The following is a 16781-nucleotide window of genomic DNA, read 5'->3' as shown; positions in this document are numbered from 1 at the left end:
AGATCACCAGTTCGAATGATACAAATCTCAGGGCTACTGGAAATTTATATAGTCGTTAATTTTATTTTAAAAAATTAATTAAGGTGTTTCATAAATTAGACCGGACACTCACAATTACCAAATAAAAAAAAAAACCATTTGGAAGGAAACTCTTAGCTTCTCGTGTCTAGATTTTTGGTGGTTACTTGTGCCGATTGACAACGTATGAACTGACCTCTTTTATGGTTTTTCTGCAAATGATAATTAGTTCCCTCGTACACCTATATATCTCAGCCATTCTGTATACGAACTTGACGAGCTACTCAAAGAAAAATGGCTACTCTTTATTTCTGGTCTACTTTGGTTCTAACCATTGTTTTTTCGGTTCCAATCAATGTGTTAGGTTCAGCATACTGCGGACCGGTTGAGGCCAACGACCAGGATCTGATTCAATTCGCTCTCAACTTGGAATTCCTCGAAGCTGAGTTGTTTTTGAATAGCGCGCTCGGTCATGGACTCGATGCCATTGAACCGGGTTTTGCCGCAGGCGGTCCTCCTCCGATCGGTGCCCAAAAGGCCAACCTTGATCCTGTTACCCGTAGAATCATCGAGGAATTTGGTTACCAAGAAGTTGGCCATTTAAGGTAGTAAAATTTATATGATGTTTTGATTCAAACCGAGATCAATAAGGGCACCGTATCATTCATCCCATAATGTTGTAATGATTTTCAGGGCTATTATAACAACCGTTGGTGGAGTTCCAAGACCTCTATATGATCTCAGTCCTGAAGCATTCGCACAACTATTTGACAAAGCAGTTGGCTACAAATTGGACCCTCCGTTTAACCCTTACTCCAACACAGTCAACTATCTCTTGGCATCGTATACTATCCCTTATGTGGGACTGGTAGCATACGTTGGCACCATTCCACCCTTGGCCAACTACACTTCTCGAAGAGTAAGAACCATGCATCGATCTCAAGCAAACACAAAAAACAAGCACACAAGCACATTAAATATAGCCACTTCAAGTGCGTTCTCCTATCTAATATCGTTTTGCTTTCTGTTTTCGTTTCTGATGTAGCTTGTTGCGTCTCTCTTGGGCGTAGAGTCTGGACAGGACGCAGTAATACGAACGTTACTGTATGAGAAAGCTGACGAGAAAGTGCTTCCTTATAACATAACTGTGGCTGAATTCACCAACGCAATCTCATCCCTCAGGAATGAGCTTGCCATGTGTGGGATTAAAGATGAAGGTCTAATTGTACCCTTACTTCTTGGGGCCGAACATCGAACTGAGAGTAACATTTTATCTGCAGATGCCAATTCGCTCTCTTATGCACGTACACAACCACAGATTTTAAGGATAATTTATGGAACCGGCAGTGAGTACAGGCCAGGCGGGTTTCTCCCTAGAGGTGGAAATGGCAAGATTGCAAGGAGTTTTCTCGATAAGGTTTGAAAAATGGATGTTGTGCTAGAAATGTTAGTTTTGTTTAATATTATGTAATTCAAAGTTTAATAAAGCTGTGGCTCTTAATGTGCATCGCAGTGAATCGATGCCTTATGTTAAAGAATATCACATTTTAAGAAGGTCACTTTTGGAGAAACATTACAAGAATCGTCTTTTCAAATAGACTAAATTCTCCACTAATCAAATAAAACTGGCTTACATCATCAAGAATGAATAAATTTTTTCTTAATTAGAATCAATAATTCTCTCTTTTTTGTCAAACCTAGAATCTAGAATGTAAAAAAATATTTAAAACCTTATCAAACTAAAAGGATTAAAAATCTTTTTGGCTCAAACATTTAGGCGTGTTTTCAAAAAACACTAAGAAAAATGTCCTTTTTTTTTGTTACCGTAGAATTGACCCCCAAAAATATTTTTTTACAAGCATTAAAACTAAATTTTTTATGTATAAAATTGAGTATTCACCTGTCTAGGTGTTATTTTTGACACCATAACAACCTCATAAAAAAATTAAATAAAAATTATTAAATCAAATCCTAATTAAGCACAATGTTAAAAGACATATTCGCAAAAAAAGAATAACTAGTGACTAAAATAGAAGAACACTAAAAGATAAAAAAAGGTTAATTGTTTAAAAAATAACCAAAAAAATAGAAACCTTGCATTCTTTTTCTTTTTAGATTAGACCCTGAACTCTTTTTTTTTTTTGCAAACAATAAAACATTTTTTTTTTTTTTTTGCAAAACTTAAGAACCAAATCAATGTTAGAATGATTTTTTTGACACCACAATAACTTAGTAGATAAAAAATTAAAACAAATAACAAATCCAAATTCTATGCCAAAATAATGTCAAATGATAAATTTAAAAAAAAAATCGAGTGACCAAATTAGGAGGAAAAGTAGCATTGTTGCAATCTACAATATTGCATTATATCTTGGTGCATAGTGGATTGCACAATGTTTTTTGCACGAGATTTCTGTTAATTTATAAAATTTTACAGTTGTGATTATTCATTGAACAACATTCTAAAAAGAGAAATAAAAAGTTTTGCATTTAAATAAACAATATTTTAAAAAGAGAAATAACAAATTTTGCATTTAAATAAACATGTTTTTTGAATGAATAATTATATTGGTTTATGATAGTAATGGTTAGGAAAGTCATGTCCATTAAAAATAAAATATTGGAAGGAAACATTGTTTCATAATATGATAAGTCACAAAAATGATTAATCTCACGACCTAATTTTTGAATGCATGATCGACACATAAACAAGGTCTCCCTCTAAGGTTTCATACCTATACAAATCCAAACTTGCATAGAAGCTTTTTCACCTATATAAACAAAACAAAGTTCTACACAACATGATAACATAACTAATTTCATAATATAAATTGATTATATCAATACAAGAGTTAGTACAAATATCATAATTATAAAGCACTAACTAGATATAACAGAAAAGTACTAATTATAACTAAAAAAGCAGGTTCTGAAGCCCAACAAAAATAAACTACTAACAAGTTGTAAGCCTTTAAAAAATAAGTAATGAGAGAGTGAATTCAATAACTCAGTAAATAGATAACGTTCAATATACATACATGAGGTTATACAACAATAAAGAATATATATATATGTGGCTTTAAGTTCTTATAGCAAAGTTTCTCAAATAGGCCATAATAAGAATATTATAAGATAAGGCTTGTCAAAAAAGCAAAATGCAATGAGCATGATGCTCTATACTATGGGATAATCAGTTGCCACAAGTTGGTGACTTTCCCGACCAAGGTTCATATACGATGTGCACAAAAACTAACACTACCTTATTAGCATAGGTATTTTGACTGGCATACCATAGATTCATATCATAATCACATGGATAAATTCATATATCAAGGCTCAAGTCATGACATCAATCAAATAAGGAGCTATCAATTCAGAATTACATAATAGTTCGTATGAAAGATTCATTTTTAATAAGTGATCATGCTTAATCATATATAAGGAATAAATAACAACATAAGAATTACCAAGAAGTACGATCAATTCTATAGTAAAAATTCAAGTATTTATACTAATACTCTAGCATATAAAAAATTATTCACTCACTTAACTCAAAAGTGAAAATAACATAGAGACAGATACCAAAAGTAATCCTACTAAAGTTTCACAAGTACAATATCAGGATTATCTTAATACAAAATGATATATACTAAAAAACAACTAAAAAAAATGTATAATCGATTTAATATACTTAACTTAGAGTCTAACGTATAACCCTATATGTTTATGAACCAAATTGGTGTGCTAGTGACAATCACTGTATGAAGCAAATTTCCAAAAGGATTTCACTTCTAAATAGATAAGAGTAGTGGAGTGGGGTGTTTTACATGCATTTGAGCTAATTATGGTGATAGTGTTTTGAAAGATATGTGCATTGTGAAGAAAAAACTGAATGTGAAAAAGAAAGCCTTTTTAGCCGAACAAGTAAATGTCATTCTTCAAAACAATAATGCTTTGAAATATAAAGACCCTGGTTGTCCTACAATATCTTGCTTTATTGGAGAACATAAAATTGAAAGAGATTACTTGATCTTGAACTTAGGGTGAATTTACTTCCATATTTAGTTTTTTAAAGTCTCAATGTAGATGAGTTAAAACCAACTTCTGTAACTCTTTACTTGCTGATAGATCTGTAAAAGTGCCTATAGGAATAGTTGAAGATATGTTAGTACAAGTCGATAAATTCATTTCTCATGTCGATTTTATTATCTTGGATACACAAACTGTTGAAGCATGTAATTCATTTCCTGTTATTTTAGGATGTTCGTTTCTTGCAACTTCTAATGTATTAATTAATTGTAGGAATGGACTAATGAAGCTATCATCTGGAAACATGACATTGGAGATGAATATTTTCAACATTAGCAAGTAACTTGGAGATAATAATGATTTACAAGAAGTAGATTTTATTGAAGAATTAGTTTATGATTAATTTGAATCTACCTTGAGTAAAACTGAGTATGATGAATCTAAAGAATTGCAAATAATTTATTCTCAGGAAGAAATCAAGAACAAGAAAGGCACCAAAAATGTTGATATGGATCATTTGTCAATATTGACAATAGATTCGACATCTGACATCACACCAATCGATGATTACTTTCCTGACGAATCCTTACTTTCTCTTAGTTCAATGTCTTGGTTTGCTAAAAATATCAATTTTCTTGCTTCAGGAGATTCTCCACCTCATTAGAGTACCCAAGACAAAAGAAAGTTTTTGAACGAAGTGAAGAACTTTTATTGGGATGACCCCTACTTATTCAAATATTGTCCTGATCAAATATTTCAAAGATGCATTGCGAACAATGAGGTAAGTAGTGTCATTAAACTTTGTCATTTTGAGGCATGTGGGAGTCATTTCTCGTCAAAAAATATAACTGCAAAAATATTACAAAATGATTTTATTGGCCCACCATGTTCAAGGACACGTGTGCATTCTGCAAAACTTGTGAAAATTATCAAAAAGTTGATACTAGTCAAAAAGTTTTGCTTTTATAATTCTTAACTCTATTTATTTCCTAGAAAGCTCAGATCAAGATAGAGTGGTCCATTTATTAAGAAACATGTGTATCCCTATAGGGCCTTTGATATTGAGAATTCAAAGAATGACAATGTTTTTAATTGATAATTTTCCTAATGAAAATGAATCCATTGGTTTCAATGATCCTATAAATAAAGGTGAATTATTTTGTTTTTCTCACATTGATTTTCTGTTTCTTTTTTACGTGACTCTTGTTTTGCTAGTCTCTCTAACCCCGGTCAAATGGCGGATAACAGTACTACATGACTCTTAAGTCAGTTCTTTCAGTTTCCCATGATAACTGATATCTGTGTATATATTTATTCAATTTCTTGTTCCTTCTCTTTGCATCTCTTTTCCACTACTCATCTAAAAAATGCACACTACTCTTGAAAAATTAAAAAAGTATTTTCTAGCTTTGCCTCAAAATGCAGTTACAAAAATTTACCGAGCTAGGTGTGCAAGATTGAGGTTATTAATGAATCATGAAATTCTTAAAGATATTCACTAGATGACTGAATCAAAGGTCCGATTATCAGGTGAGCCATCTAATTCTTTTATTTCATACATGCTTGAGACAGTTAAGAGCACTTTTGCAAAGAAACGTCGTGCAAAACAACTGAAAGTCTGTCATCGATGTGCTAGATGAACTTGTAATGCACAATGTTGTTTTTTAGGAATGGTATCTATAAACCGTAAAGATAAAATACAATTCATTAAGGATGGCCTGAGTAAGGAGTCCTTAGATAATCTTCTATTAACTCTTGAGACGCATCCTAGTAGAGATGTACATCGTGCAATTCATGATTTATGGCCCTATTTTCAGAAAGAACATGATCGACTTGGTCTTGGGAATCTGACTATAAAAAACCCTATTTACTAGTGTTTAAGAAAACTGAATAAGAAGTATATCCTCGACCCATAGAGGGCATTTAAGCCGTTCTTGGACGTAAAACTAAGGAAGATGTGAGCCACAATCACAACTACGATTTAAGTCTTAGTTTGTAAAAATTTATGTCTTTAGTTTTATTAATAGTATAATATTTTTCTTTTTTGTTATCTCTTATATTTGTTTAAGTGTGTTTCAGGATTGTTAGTGTTCGCTGCTTTAGGTGATGACTTCTATACTCTATCTTTCTATCTTATGACATTGAGGACAATGTCTTGTTTTGGTTGAAGGGGTAGTAGTTGACATTAAAAAAAAAAACTAACCAACTAACTGCTTTTGTTGTTAATAAAACCATTTAACAAAACTATTATTATGATGGCAGAGTAAAGAGGAATTTTATTAACTCTTGAGACATATATTAGTAAATATTCCTATCAGGGTCTATTAGAATATTTCTTGAAATATTCAAGTTTACAAACTCTCGTATTGTTATCACTTAATTATGCTTATATACTCATTTAACAAGTATTTTTAAACCTTCATTTTCACACACACTTTAACATATGATTGTGGGTTGCACATTGAATTATTACATTATTTTTTTTTTTTTGTTAAAGGTAACAATTAAGGAAAATGGATAGTATATAATTAGCAAAAAATAAATAAATAAATAAACAAAAAAATAAAAATAAAAATTTATGATAATAAAAATGTGATTAAGTTTGGTTTCGAAACCTCCCTAACCTAATCAATTAAGCTTGAATGGGTGTTTTAACACCTAATACCCTAAAGTCAACTGACTTGGGAGCTATTGGTCCAACGCTTGTTACATGGGTTAAGGAGAAAAGCTTAATGAAATCAAACATTGCACTATCTATGTATCAGTATCTGCAACCCGAGTTACTAAGCTCGTAAGGGTGTCTCAACACCTAATGCCCTAAGATCAACTGGTTTGGGAGTCATTAGCTGAAAGCTCGTTGCATGGGTTAAAGATGCATTGTGTTTTAAGTTATATATATATATTAAAAAAAAAAGATAGTAATCCTAACCTAAGGAAGTTAACCTTAAATATTATAACATAATATTGTTTTCTTCCAATAAAAGCCCCATCATCTATGTTTTCATACATTGAGCACATAAAAAGGAAGGGTAATTAATATTTTGTTTAAAACGTATTGAGCAAATATATATAAATTTAATGAGAGTTTGTTTATCTAAATAGATTAATGGAAGTTGAATGATGAATGTCTTGCTTTGTGGAATTTGCAAAATATATATATATATATATATATATATATATATATATATATATTAACACTTTAATTACTAGGAACTAGTAATAAGCTGATTGGGGGGGTGTGATTAGTACTTAAAAGTGCATTTTTATCAAGGTTTTATATCATCATTTTGCACTTGAAGTATCAATAACTCCTTAATAAAAGTATGTTTTATAATAATAAGTCTGATATTATAAGCATGTTCAGCCCATATCTCGAGTTTTAAAAGTCCAAATGACCTCAATTTTTTTTTCCTAGAAAGCTGAAATAATTTCCTAAAACTTTCATGAGTTAAGTCTGTTCAAATTCTGAATTTCTCAATGATGTTTTGTTCAGACAAGAAGATAAAGAATGTCACCAAGTCAAGATGTGGCCACCCCCTCAATAATTAGTCATCAAATCAATAGTTCCAAATTTTGGCCTATAAAAGGAGGCATTTGCCATGCATTTAGGCATTTTGGTTGTTCAAATCAAGATCATGCTCTTTGTTTCTTTCTTTATATTTTTGTAATGTTTAAGTTTTATTTCATGTTATATTTTCCTTAATCTCTTGTTTATGCTTTTCATTTCCTTTACTATACTTATATAATCATGTTCTCCTCTTATTTATTTATTTATGTTTCTCTTCTTTATAATGTTTAGCTAAGTTTATTATGTCAATGTGAAAATGTTTCACTAATGGTGTTAGAATAGGTATAATATAAACTCAACATGGACTTCAATATTTATATCCAAGAAAGTTTGTTGTTAAAATGTCTTATCTTTTTATCTTACTAATTCTTAATACCTTGCTTGTTAAATGGTTAATCTAGATCTATGTTGTATAACACTTGGTACAACAAATGCTTGGCACTTTCATAACCAACCGTATGGTATAACCTACACATATGCTATGAAAGGAACTTGATTTGTTGTTAACATAAGTTAGCATCATGAATTCCTAATATTTAACAATTTGGTGTTACTTAAATAAGATAATTAATATGATCATGTTAAAAATTTATAATGAACTATTACGGATAAATCATCCGATTGGAACCTTCTTTGAGTGTGGTTTCCAATTAATTAATAAAAAGAGTTTATATTGTACTTATTACTAATACTATTAGTGGATCCTCTAACCTTGACATTGGTTTTTATCATTGTTGAATCCTCACATTAATCTTACATCTCAAAGTCCTCTTTAACTTATTATTATTATTATTATTATTATTATTATTATTATATAGTTAACCTCCCTGTGGTTCGACCCCGGTCTTAACGGGTTATTTATTACGTCGACACTCCTGCACTTGGGATAAAACATTAATTTTTTTATTGTGTCAGAAGGTGAAGTAGAATGGTGGTTATGCACGATCTTTAATGAATGTAAAACATTAGTAGCAAATATCAATCGAGGAGCGATCTTCCAAATATCTTATCTCCATGTATGACCATTCTCTCATTTGTTCTTGTATCTCTCCATCCTTGTTCTGATTTGAATTTCAATAATTTAATTTTCAATTAAAGGGTTTTAAAAAAAAAAAATTCATGTACACTAACATGAAAGTTATGTATATGATGTATTTTAATGTAAGAAATAACCTTTAGTGATCTAAACGCGCGCGTGTGTATATAAAAACAAATTATGTATGAGAAATGTTTGGTTTAAAAATAAATTTATTAATCATGTAAAGCTAGCACGCGTAAATCTTATTGATTTGAATGGCTTATTATAAGTATATGGATTTATTGAGATTTAATTGAGAGGTAAAGACATGATAAAAGCAATTATACATTTAGAGACTTGATAGAGATAAATCTTTAAAATATAAGCATATATGAGCTTCTTATCAGGAGCATTTTTTTGTTTCAAATATATCATGTTACTTTTCTATATATTATTTTGTATAGAAAAAAATAAACAAAATTAAATTAGTATAATTAGAGTTGCCAAAAAAAATGTAAGAAGTTAGGTTGAAAGATCTTGATTCAAAATTAATATCTAATATAGTTCTTTTAATTAAAACTTGTCATACTAAAGGCCGTGTTTGATTGCAGGAAAGTGAATTCCACTTTCCTGCTTTTTCTATGTTTGGCGACGATAAAGGAAAATAATGAAAGGAAACTGAATTCCATCCACCTAGAATTAATAACGTGCTTGAAGGAAAGTGTTTTCCTTCTATTAGAAAAGGAAAACACTTTCCTTTTGGCCTGCGTAGCGCACGCCTTCACTTGCTACAGTGGCAAGCGATATAATTCACTTGCCACAGTAGCCAGTGATATAATTTACTTGCTACTGTAGCAAGTGAATTATAATTCGTTTGCACTGTAGCAAGTGATATAATTCACTTGCCACTGTGTCAAGTGAATTATAATTCGCTTGCCACTGTAGCAAGTGAATTATAATTTGCTTACACTGTAGCAGTTAATTAAAATGCAAAGCGGTGGGTTTTTGATTAAATCAAAGTTTAATTAATTCCTCAAACTCATTAATTCTTCAATTAAACTCTTGATTTCATTAATTAAAATAATCTAAATTTTAATTAAATCAATTCTCCAATTAAACCCTTGATTTAATTAATTAAACTAGTCAAGAGTTTAATTAAATCTTTAAACTTCCAATCATGTTGCCCTTAACCCAAATTTTAATTAATCCTTCATTTATTTTATTTTTATTTTTCATCATCTTTTTTTTTAAATAATAAAAATAAAAAGATCAAAAATTGGGTTATGACAATTGTAAGTGATTAAATATTTTATATTAAATATTTTATATATATTAGATAAACTTGAAAAAAAATTTAATTCATTAATAAATTATTTTCCAGTTCATTTTCCATAACACAACCAAACACTGGAAAGTATTTTCCAGTTCATTTTCCATAACACTACCAAACATCGAAAAATACTTTTCCGGAATTCACTTTCCAGGAATTTACTTTTCCCGGAATTCACTTTCCAAAAGGAAACTACTTTCCTGCAAACAAACAGAGCCTAATTAAAGTTCAATTACACAAGATATCTTCACTAATTGTGTAGTAAGATGTAACTCTTATTTTCATTCCTTTCAAATACAAATCCTTAAATTTTGATTCATGTGCAGGATTGTTCCTGATAAAATAATAAAGGAGCATTTTTTATACTATGAAGTCTTGGTCTTCTATAAATTATAATATAACAAGACAAAATACACTTTATGTTTGGATTTAGATATTTATGTAAAATCTTGGTCTTCTATAAATTGTTTGCATGAGAATAAGATTTGAAGTCTAAACAAAATTCTATCTAATATTATAAATAGGTCCATCTAACAACTTACAATTTTACCCAAACTTGTATACACGATTTATTCGTAGCTTTTTGCTATGATTCTCTTTTTGCCTTTTGTAGTTTATTTCTTTACAACTTTTATCTACAATTTTCTTTATTTATTTACCTTTTTTTAATATGTTAAAATTAAGTTTAGTATTTTATATTTTACATGATTAACAAGGTTGCAATCTGTCTTCTTTCAATATTAAATTTTTAATTATAATTTTTTCTCATTGAAATGAATAAACAAATTAAGAACATATATTCATGGAGAAATCAATGATAAAGCAATAGGTTGATGATGATCTATTATATCAACAATTTTTTTTTAATCTTTCCAAGAGTATCAAACTGAACAATTGGGACAAAAACAAAACTAATTGTTTGGATCTGTTAGTATTTCTCTCATGTCTGCTGATTGTGACCTGAGATTATCTGTTTTCAATTAATATACGGAAACTTGTTCCAGTTGTGCAATTGAATATTGGGAAAAGTATTTGAGAAGAAAACTCTTTCTAATAAAAAAAAGACACGTTAGTGAGTTGAAAAAAAAAATCATAAACTAATTTGAATATTCATATTAATAATAACACAAAAAATTTATTTCAACCTTGAAAAATATAACTTAAGTAATGTCTTGATTTTATACTCTATAGATCACCAGTTCGAGTGATACAAATTTCAGGGTTATTGAAGATTTACATGATAATTTCATGGTCTTAAAAAAATAGTAAAGTATATGTAAACTGATCTGAACAAATACAATTCTATATATATATATATAATAACCCATTTGGAATGAAATTCTTAGCTTCTCGTGTCTTGATTTTTCGTGGTTACTTGTGCCGATTGACAACGTATGAACTGACCTATTTTTATGGTTTTTCTGCAAGTGATAATTAGTTCCCTCGTACACCTATATATCTCAGCCATTCTGTATACGAACTTGACGAGCTACTCAAGAAAAATGGCTACTCTTTATTTCTTGTCTACTTTGGTTCTGACCATTGTTGTTTCGGTTCCAATCAATGTGTTAGGTTCAGCATACTGCGGACCGGTTGAGGCCAACGACCAGGATCTGATTCAATTCCCTCTCAACTTGGAATTCCTCGAAGCTGAGTTCTTTTTGAATGGCGCGCTCGGTCATGGACTCGATGCCTTTGAACCGGGTTTTGCCGCAGGCGGTCCTCCTCCGATCGGTGCCCAAAAGGCCAACCTTGATCCTGTTACCCGTAGAATCATCGAGGAATTTGGTTATCAAGAAGTCGGCCATTTAAGGTAGTAAAATTTATATGATGTTTTGATTCAAGCCGAGATCAATAAGCTCACCGTATTATTCATCCCATAATTAATGGTGTAATGATTTTCAGGGCTATTATAACAACCGTTGGTGGAGTTCCAAGACCTCTATATGATCTCAGTCCTGAAGCATTCGCACAACTATTTGACAAAGCAGTTGGCTACAAATTGGACCCTCCGTTTAACCCTTACTCCAACACAGTCAACTATCTCTTGGCATCGTATGCTATCCCTTATGTGGGACTGGTAGGATACGTTGGCACCATTCCATACTTGGCCAACTCCACTTCTCGAAGTGTAAGAACCATGCATCGATCTCAAGAAAACACAAAAAACAAGCACACAAGCACATTAAATATAGCCACTTCAAGTGCGTTCTCCTAACTAATATCGTTTTGCTTTCTGTTTTTGTTTCTGATGTAGCTTGTTGCGTCTCTCTTGGGCGTAGAGTCTGGACAGGACGCAGTAATACGAACGTTACTGTATGAGAAAGCTTACGAGAAAGTGCTTCCTTATAACATAACTGTGGCTGAATTCACCAACGCAATCTCATACATCAGGAATGAGCTTGCCATGTGTGGGATTAGAGATGAAGGTCTAATTGTGCCCTTACTTCTTGGGGCCGAACATCGAACTGAGAGTAACATTTTATCTGCAGATGCCAATTCGCTCTCTTATGCACGTACACAACCACAGATTCTAAGGATAATTTATGGAACTGGCAGTGAGTACAAGCCAGGCGGGTTTCTTCCTAGAGGTGGAAATGGCAATATTGCAAGGAGTTTTCTCGATAAGGTTTGAAAAATGGATGTTGTGATAGAAACATTAGTTTTTGTTTAATATTATGTAATTCAAAGTTGAATAAAGCTGTGACTCTTAAAGTGCGTCGTATAGAATCGATGCCTTGTGTTAAAGAAGATCACATTTTAATAAGAAGGTCACTTTTGGTGAAGCATTACAAGAATCGTCTTTTCAAATAAATATGATTCCAAGTCTCGTAGTAGCGTTCTAAAAAACCATTTTTCACTCATGATGTATTTTTTTCTAGAAAGATGAAAAGAAAAAAAAGAATACCGTAATGAAATTTCACTTATAGAATACAACTTACTGACACGAAAAACAAGGTTTTTTTTTTTTTTTTTTTAAGTTAGAATATAACCAACCAGGTATATCTCTTTCGATGTTTTCCGATGATTCTCTTTTTCTTCTCTCTAAGAGTCTCGAATGCAACAAAATGTTTAGGATCAAAATAATAACTTTTGAAATTAAAGGGATTAAAAATTATTTTGGCCTAGATATTTAGGCAGGGAGGCACGTTTTCAACGGCAAGAAAAATGTCTTTTCTTTCTTACCTCATGGTAAAATTGGCTCCTAAAGATTTTGTTTACAAGCATTTAGAAAAGGTACAAAAATAAAGTAAAAGTTATTTGTTTAAATAGTAACCAAAAAACAGAAACCTTGCATTCCTTTTTTTTTTCTTTTTAGATTAGTCCCTCAAGTCTCTCTTTTTGTAAGTAATAAAACATTTTTTTCATAAAAAAAAAAAAAAAAAGAACCAAATCGATGTCAGAATGATTTTTTAACACCACAATAAACTAGTAGATAGAAAAAAAAATCACAAATCCAAATTCCATGCCAAAATAATGTGAAATGATAAATTTGAAAAAAAAAAAAAGAGTGACCAAATTAGGGGGGAAAGTAGCATTGTTGCAATCTACAATGCATTATTTCTTGGTGCATAGTGGATTGCATAATATTTTTGGCACGAGATTTCTGTTAATTTATGAAATTTTACATTTGGAATTATTTATTGAACATTCCAAAACGAGAAATAATGAGTTTTGCATTTAAATAAAGAACATTATGAGAAGAGAAATAACAAGTTTTGCATTTAAATAAACATGTTTTTTGAATGAATAATTATATTGGTTGATAGTAGTAATGGTTAGGAAAGTCATGTCCATTAAAAATAAATTATTGGAAGGAAACATTGTTTCATAATATGATAAGTCATAAAGATAGTTAATGTCACGACCTGATTTTCAAATGCATGACCAGTACATAAATAAGATCCCCCTCCAGGTTTTTATACCTATATAAACCCAAACTTACATACAAACGTTTTTACATGAAAGTTTCTCAAATAGGTCAACAAGAATATCATAAGGTAAGTCTTGTTAGAAAATCAAAATAAAATGAGCATGAGACTCCATACTTTGTGATGATTAGTCACTACAGGTTGGTGACTTCAATGACCAACTAGGATTCAGATACAATGTGCACAAAGACTAACACTACCCTGTTATATGAGTATTCTAACTAGCATACCATAGATTCATATTATAATCACACAGACAGATTCATATATCAAGACTCAAGTCATGACATCAATAAAATAAGGAGTTATCAATTCATAATTACATAACATTTCATATAAAAGATTCAGTTTCAATAAGTAATTATGCTTAATCATAAACAAGAAAAACATAACAATATAAGAATTACCAAGAAACACAATCAATTCCATATTAACCATTTAAGTATTTATACTATTACTTCACCATATGAAAAATTATCCACTCATCTAACTTAAAAGTAGAAATAACACGGAGACAAATAACGAAAGCAATTTTATTGATGTCCCATAGGTAAAATATCAAGATTATCTTAATAAAAAGAAGATATACTAAAAAAATAACTCAAAAAAATATAAAATTTAATACATAGAGTCTAACTTATAACCCCATATGTTTATGAACCAAACTGGTGTGCTATTGATAGTCACTACATGAACCAACATTATAAATGGATTGCACTTCTGAATAGATATTGGAGGAGGGGAGTGGGGTGTTTTACATGCACTTGAGCCAGTTGTGGTGATAGTTTCAGATGAAAAACAACTCCCGACCATAAGTTAAATAAAAACCCCACGATAAAAGATTGAGTTGTAGCATGGTAACATTGTAAATTCTTTCATGTTAGAGCTTGGAAGGAGAAATGGAATTGTGGTTGTATATGATCTCCAATGAGTGATCTTCCGAATATCTTCTCTCCATGTATGTCCATTCTCTTGTTTGTTCTTATATCTCTCATTCCTTGTAGTAATTTGAATTTTGATAATTTAATTTTCAATTAAAAGGTTTTTTTAACATTTTTTTTTTCATGTACATTGACATTAAAGTCATGTATATGATGTATTTTAATGTAAGAAATAACCTTTAGTACTTTAAACATGCGCACACGTTTATGTACATATATATATAAACAAATTGCGTATGAGAAATGTTTGGTTTATAGATCATTTAAATCTATCATGCATAAATCTTATTGATCTGAATGACTTTTTATAAGTATATGGATTTATTGAGATTTAACTAAAAGGTAATGACATGATAGGAGCAATTATACATTTAAAGACTTAATAGAGATAAATTTTTAAAATATAAGCATACATGAGCTTCTTATCAAGAGCATTTTTTTTGTTTCAAATATATAATGTTACTTTTCTATTATTTTGTATAGAAAAAAACAAACAAAATTAAATTAGTATAAATAGAGTTACCAAAAAGAATGTAAAATTTTGAGTTGAAAGTTCCCAATTCAAAATTGACATCTAATTTAGTTCTTTCAAATAAAACTAGTCATACTAGTTGAAGTTCAACTACGCAAGATATCTTCACTAATTATGTTACTAATCCTTAATTTTTGATTCATGTAAAGGATTGTTGATTTTATTTAATGTTGTGTGACTTTTTATTGATAGTACAAAATATTACTCCTTAAGATGTCACTTGAGTAAACCAATGTCTTATATTAATGAATATGACTTTTTTAGAAAGTATTTTAGTGAAATATTATAAAAATTATATTTTCAAATAAATAACCTTTTGTTAAACATTACAATTATAACTATTTATTAAATAGTGTTTGCATCTTCTATTAATAGATAAAACCAAACATAAACTACCTACCAAACCAAAAAAGAAAATAAATTTCAATAGGGCTAGGAAATTAAAAAAGGAAAAGGAAAACTTGCATCCTTCCATCTAAACCATCATGTAATAGTAATGGTATAACCACTAAAGACATGGCATACTTATCCATCAAAAACCATCAAGAACTAATGGACAAATCATCAATAAATATTAGAAGTTTCCATTATATGAATATGAATAATTAAAAAAATTAAGAAAAAAGATGAGCCTAACACATTGAAAAATTGATGGTAATCAACATCAATCACAAAAACAAAATTACCAAGTAGAAGATAAGTTGAGCATGAAAAATATATATAAAAAACTAACTAAAAAGGGAATAATCTCAACATAGAATCATCCTCAAAAAAATCCTACAAAACATAACGAATTAATAAAAGAACACTACAAATCTATTTTAAAATTCTAGCGTCGAAAATGAAACAACAAATGAACTCTAAACTTTAAGGACATCAAATACCTAAACAAAAAGGTTTTTTTCCTCTAATTTTTTTTCATGTTTTGTTTTTATTCATTATGTTTATTTTATCCTTATCACACCCTCGCGGTGGAGTGGCAACCCTTCCCAGGAACGGGGATTAGATGTTGGGGTATTTGTTTTGTGAATAAGGGAGTCGCCACCTATTATTATGATCATTAGGAACCCAAACTGGTCTTTCAGATATCTAAGGCAAGGGACTGGTTGCGTAAAGGGAAGGTATTAGCACCCTTAGTATGCCCTACCTAAGATAAGCTGCTTGGTGTTTGGTTTGCCTTATAATTGCTATTGTGTTGGTGTTCTCTTAATTAATTTTCCTAGGATGATGAATGGATTTGGGTTCAAAGTCTAAAAGCAAGAACCCTTAACCAATATAGATCATACCTTTAGATATGTCTACAAAGTGCCAAGGAGAACTAATGCAGATCTCTTGGCACTTTAAAATAGAAATCCAATGAGATTTCATGTGCTTTAAAAGCTTATTTTTCCCTTAGCATTTCAACCCCATAAA

General features: G+C 30.4%; 2 protein-coding genes across 2 annotated transcripts; both read left to right on the top strand.

The window, feature by feature from the left end:
• Nucleotides 1–276: 276 nt before the first annotated feature.
• On the top strand, nucleotides 277–1572 carry LOC118063544 (ferritin-like catalase Nec2). Its single transcript, XM_035077599.2, has 3 exons — nucleotides 277–623; nucleotides 712–937; nucleotides 1064–1572. The coding sequence occupies exons 1-3, from the start codon at nucleotides 313–315 to the stop codon at nucleotides 1439–1441; spliced, it is 915 nt and encodes a 304-aa protein (XP_034933490.1). The 5' UTR covers nucleotides 277–312; the 3' UTR covers nucleotides 1442–1572.
• A 9836-nt stretch (nucleotides 1573–11408) lies between these two features.
• LOC118063543 (ferritin-like catalase Nec2) lies at nucleotides 11409–12749 on the top strand. The gene is made up of 3 exons (XM_035077598.2): nucleotides 11409–11776; nucleotides 11869–12094; nucleotides 12221–12749. Exons 1-3 carry the CDS (start codon nucleotides 11466–11468, stop codon nucleotides 12596–12598), a joined length of 915 nt encoding a protein of 304 aa, XP_034933489.1. The 5' UTR covers nucleotides 11409–11465; the 3' UTR covers nucleotides 12599–12749.
• The last annotated feature ends 4032 nt before the right edge of the window (nucleotides 12750–16781 follow it).

The sequence above is a fragment of the Populus alba genome, chromosome 1, assembly GCF_005239225.2.
Source record: "Populus alba chromosome 1, ASM523922v2, whole genome shotgun sequence".
In the NCBI taxonomy this organism is placed as follows: domain Eukaryota; kingdom Viridiplantae; phylum Streptophyta; class Magnoliopsida; order Malpighiales; family Salicaceae; genus Populus; species Populus alba.
The sequence above is the reverse complement of the archived record's forward strand: the minus strand, read 5'-3'. Positions and strand labels throughout refer to the sequence as shown.

Excerpts from the sequence above, each read along its gene's own strand:
- LOC118063544 (XM_035077599.2), top strand. The coding sequence starts at position 313 with ATGGCTACTCTTTATTTCTGGTCTACTTTGGTTCTAACCATTGTTTTT. Across the intron at positions 624-711 it reads CAAGAAGTTGGCCATTTAAG|GGCTATTATAACAACCGTTG; the intron begins GTAGTAAAATTT and ends AATGATTTTCAG. Across the intron at positions 938-1,063 it reads CCAACTACACTTCTCGAAGA|CTTGTTGCGTCTCTCTTGGG; the intron begins GTAAGAACCATG and ends TTTCTGATGTAG.
- LOC118063543 (XM_035077598.2), top strand. The coding sequence starts at position 11,466 with ATGGCTACTCTTTATTTCTTGTCTACTTTGGTTCTGACCATTGTTGTT. Across the intron at positions 11,777-11,868 it reads CAAGAAGTCGGCCATTTAAG|GGCTATTATAACAACCGTTG; the intron begins GTAGTAAAATTT and ends AATGATTTTCAG. Across the intron at positions 12,095-12,220 it reads CCAACTCCACTTCTCGAAGT|CTTGTTGCGTCTCTCTTGGG; the intron begins GTAAGAACCATG and ends TTTCTGATGTAG.